A 5,000-nucleotide genomic window follows, 5' to 3' on the forward strand; every position below is an offset into this window, starting at 1 on the left:
CTATATATATATATATATATATATATATATATATATATATATATATATATATATATATATATATATATGTATGTATGTATGTAGACACACCCACAAACACAGACAACACAACACATACGTGCACACACACAAACACATTCAGACAAACAAAATACAAGAAAAAACAAAATAAAATGCTTGTGTTTATTCCGCATTTTCTTTTTCTTTACGAATTATTTCTTAATGGAAACATAAAAGAAAAATGAAGGTATTTTGTTTGGAAGGCAAGAAAGAAAGAAAGGAAAAACTCTTTATGATCTGGGAAACAAAAGATATTGCAGGCCAGTGCATTTGTGACAATAACGGTTTGGGAGAGGAAGGTGAAGAGAGCACGGGAATAAGAGACAAAGACGTAAATAAATGCATAGATAGAAAAGAAAAGGAAAGAAAAGAGAACGAGAGAGAGAGAGAGAGAGAGAGTGAGCGTGTGTATGTGTGTGTGTGTGTGAAAGATAGAGAGAGAAAGTGTGAGATCGCGCGCGCGCGTGTGTGTGTGTGTGTGTGTGTGTGTGTGTGTGTGTGTGTGTGTGTGTGTGTGTGAGAGAGAGAGAGAAAGAGAGAGGGAGAGAGAGGGAGAGAGAGTGAGAGAGAGAGAGAGAGAGAGAGAGAGAGAGAGAGAGAGAGATATATATATATATATATATATATATATATATATATATATATATATATATATACGTATATATTTTTACGTAATATATACAGAAAAATATATATTAGAGTAAGAGAGAGAGAGAGAGAGGGAGGTTGAAAGTTAGAGGAAAGAGAGAGGGAGAGAGAGCGAGAGAGACAGAGAGAGAGACAGGCAGAGGAGAGACAAAGAGACAGTGAGTAGAGAGAAAGAGAGGGGGAGAGAGAGAGACAGAGAGAGAGACAGAGAGACAGACAGACAGAGAGACAAAGAGAGAGTGAGTAAGAGAGAATGAGAGGGAGAGAGAGAGAAAGAAAGAAAGAAGGAAAGCCCCCCCCCCCCCCAGCCAAAGAAACAAAGGGACTTACCGGCTCCTGTTTCAGTGTTGTTATAGAAAGCATGGCCATGGCTCTCGTACAGGGAAGTGTTGACAGGCCGCCCGTGCTGCAGGGGCGTGACTTCAGCCGGTGTCCAAGCCAAGCCAGCACCCCCTCCGCCCACGACTAAGGGCTTGGGAGCTTCTGTTATCGGGTCCATCTGAGAAATGAGTTAAAATGACTGTCAGATTTTTTTTTATAATTCTGATTTCTTCCTATCATCATTCTTATCGTTATTATCATTGATACTAATTTCATCATCATTATCATTATTCTTATCACACGAAAATAAAAGTTAGAAGCCGGACTTTTGATTTAATGATGGCCATGGTGATGATAATGAGGATGATGTTAGTGGTAGTTATAATGAAGGTGGTTATAATCATGATGACGTTAGCAACAAGGATGAGGGTGAGGGTCATGCTAATGATATCCATGAGGCACAACATACATCATAATGATCCGAAAGGCTTTGATATCCTCGGCATCACAACATAACAATCACAACAATGATAACAACACCGAGAGCAATGCTACTACCTAAACAACAGCTATGATCACAATACCAGTGGATTTGTGACGACAAAAACAACAACAGCAACAAAAAACAATATTCGCGGAATAAGACACGGCAAATTGCAAAAATCAATAGAACAAACCGGTTTCCTAGGCGAAGGTGGGAGGGAGAAAGAGAGAGAGAAAGACAGACAGAGAGAGAGAGAGAGAGAGAATGAGAGTGAGAGTGTGTGTGAGAGAGAGAAAGAGAGAGAGAGAGAAAGAGAAAGATAGATAGATAGATAGATAGATAGATAGGTAGCTAGATAGCTAGATAGATAGATAGATAGATAGATAGAGAGAGAGAGAGAGAGAGAGAGAGAGCGAGAGAGCGAGAGAGAACGAGAGGGAGAGAGAAATGAGAAAGATAGGTAGATAGATAGATAGACAGATAGACGGATAATGAAAACACAGATGAGAAAGAGAGAAAGGGAGAAAGTGAGAGGAAGAGAGGAGAAACGGAGAAACGGAGAAATGAAAGGGAGAGGAAGAGAGGAGAAATGAAGAGGGAGAGAGGGGGATAAAGGGAGAAAGGCAAAGGAATAGAGGAGAAAGGGAGAGGGAGAGAAGGTGAGAAAGAGAGAAAGGAAGAGTGAAGAAAGGAGAAAGGGAGAGGGGGAGAGGAGAGCGGAGGATGGGAGAGAAGAGGAGAAAGGGAGGGGGGGAAAGGAAAGAGGAGGATGGGAGAGGGAGAGAAGAGGGAGAAAGGGAGAGGGGGAGAGGAGAGAGGAGGATGGGAGAGGGAAAGAAGAGGAGAAAGGGAGAGAGGGGAGAGAGAGAGAGGAGGATGGGAGAGGGAGAGAAGATTAGAGAGGCAGAGGGGGAGAGGAGTGAGGAGGAGAAAGGGTGAAAGGGAGAGGAAGAAAGGAGAAAGGGAGAGGGAGAGAAGGGGAGAAAGGGAGAAAGGGAGCGAAAGAAAGGAGAAAGGGAGAGGGGGAGAGGGGAAGAAGGGGAGAGGAGTGAGGAAGAGGGTTGCCATATCCTCAGGCAAAGTGCAAGTGCATTAAAATCCACTTTGCTCTTGAGTTGCCATTCCTACTTTTTAAAAATTAATTCTCTCTTTTACTTGTATTTTTCTTTCTCCGTTTTTTTCACTCCTTTTCTCAAAGATCAGTTGTCTAACATGTTCCAAGAATCAAAGCAAAAATACTAATATTTCGTAAAAAAGAAAGAAAGAAGAAAAAGAAGACGAATAATAAGAACAGAGAAATGATAAAAAAAAACATGATTTAAGAATCAATCGGAGGAAAATAATGAAAAAAATATATATATATTCCACAGAAGAGAGTGAATATTTGACATTTTGAAGAAGCAAAAACAAAACCAATAGTAACAACAAAACAAGAAAAACAAGAAAAACACACACTAAAACATGAACAAATAAATAAATAAACACCAGCATAAGGAGAAGAATTATAACAGTAACATCATTATCATCACCATCATCCTCACATCATCATCACCATCATCATCATCATCACCACCATCACCATCATCATCATCACCACCACCACCATCACCATCACCACCACCACCATCATCACATCACATCATCACCACCACCATCACCATTAACATCACCACCGCCATTAAAATCTACCACCGCCACCATCATCACCACCACCATCACATCATCATCATCATCAACATCGCAATCACCACCATCACCATCATCATCACATCATCATCACATCATCACATCACATCACCACCACCACTACCATCATCACCACCACCACCATCATCACCATCATCACCACCACCACCATCATCACCATCATCACCACCACCACCATCATCAACATCACCATCACCATCATCATCAACAACACCATTCTCCTCCTCCTCCTCCTCACTATCATCATCATAAGCATCATCACCAACAACAAAAACAACACGAAACACAACAACAACAAAGAAATCCTATTCCCGAGATGGAGGGCCGAATATTCCCCAACGGAGAGAAGAAGAAAAAGAGAGAGAGAGGGAGAGAGAGAAGAAAGAGAGAGAAAAAAAAGGAAGAGAAAAACGAAATAATAAAAACAAGAACAAAACGGAAGCGCGTATCCCAGGCGACTCAACGAGCAGGTTTTCGAAAGAGGAAGAAGAGGAAGCAGGGGAAAGAGGAAAGAGGGAAAAGAGGAAATGGAAAGAGGAATGGGGGAAAGGACCGAGGGAAGGAGGGAGGGACGGACGGAGGAGTAGGAGGAAGAGGAAGAAGAGGAAGAAGAAGAAGAAGAAGAAGAGGAAGAGGTGGAGGAACTGGATGAGGGAAGAGGAAGGGAAAGGGGAAAGAGGGAAAGGAGTAAGGGTCAGGAGGATGAAGCGGAAAAGGAAGAGGAGAGAAGAAGAGGGAAATGCGGGAGGAGGAGACAGAAGAAGAAGAAGAAGAAGAGGTGAAAGAAGTGAAAGAGGAAGAGGAAGAGGAAAGAAGAAGAGGGAAATAAGGGAGGAGGAGGAAGAAGAAGAAGAAGAGGTGGAAGAAGTGAAAAAGGAAAAGGAAAGAGGGAGAAGAAAAGGAGGAGGAGAATAGGAAGAAGATAAGGAAGGTAGAGGGAGGAAGGTAGAGAAAGGAAGAGGAAGAGGGGGAAGAAGGGAGAAAGAGAAAGAAGAAGAGGAAGAGGTAGAAAGGTAAGAAGAGGGAGAGAGGGGGAAAATAAAGGGGAGAGGAGTGAGGGAGAGGGGGATGGGAGTAAGAGGAAGAGGAGGGAAGGAAGAAGAGGTGGCGTAGGAGGCCGGAATGAAGAGGAAGAAGAAGAGTAGGGAGAATGATAGATGGAAGAGGAAGAGGAAGAGGAAGAGGAAGAGGAGGGGGGATGAAAGGGGAAGGCAGGGAGGAGGAGATGAAGGAAGAGAAAGAGGTAGAGGAAGGAGGAAGAAGAAGAGGAGGAGGGAGAAGAAGGGAGGAGGAAAAAGAGGGAGAGAAAGTGGAAGATGAAGAGGATGGTGAGGAAGAGAGGAGGAAAAGAAGAGGATGCTGAAGAGGGAGAAGAGAAGGGATGGAGGAAAAGAAGAGGGGGCGGTAAGGAATAAGAGGAAGAAGAGGAGAAGGGGGAAGTGGTACACGAGAAGGGGGGTACGGAAAGGGAGGATTAGGGTAAAGGATTAGGAGGAAGAAGAGAAAGAAGAGAGGAGAGGAAGGGAAGGAAGAGGAAGAGGAAAGAAGGGGCCATGAGGCGGAGGAAGGGAGGGGGCGGGAGGAGGCGAGGGGGCGCGGGGGAAGAAGAAGAAGAGAGGGGCGGTAAGGAATATGAGGGAAGAAGAGGAAGGGGAGGTAAGAAGGGAAGAGGAGGAGGAGGAGGAGGATGAGGAAGAAGGAGAGGCTGGTAGAGGAGAAGGGAAAAGAGAAAAGGAAGGGGAAGGGGAGGCATGGGTACGAAGGGAGGAGGAAGAGGAGG

General features: G+C 43.8%; 1 protein-coding gene across 1 annotated transcript in view; it reads right to left on the reverse strand.

The window, feature by feature from the left end:
• The window catches only part of LOC138860271 (tyrosine-protein kinase receptor-like), a gene marked incomplete at its 5' end in the record, with an annotated part of 94,668 nt that overhangs the window by 1,323 nt on the left and 88,345 nt on the right, over window positions 1–5,000 (reverse strand). The window contains 1 exon segment of the mRNA XM_070117470.1: window positions 1,039–1,207. Within this exon segment, the coding sequence (XP_069973571.1) occupies window positions 1,039–1,207 (169 nt within the window).

Source organism: Penaeus vannamei, chromosome 40 (assembly GCF_042767895.1).
Source record: "Penaeus vannamei isolate JL-2024 chromosome 40, ASM4276789v1, whole genome shotgun sequence".
Lineage (NCBI taxonomy): Eukaryota > Metazoa > Arthropoda > Malacostraca > Decapoda > Penaeidae > Penaeus > Penaeus vannamei.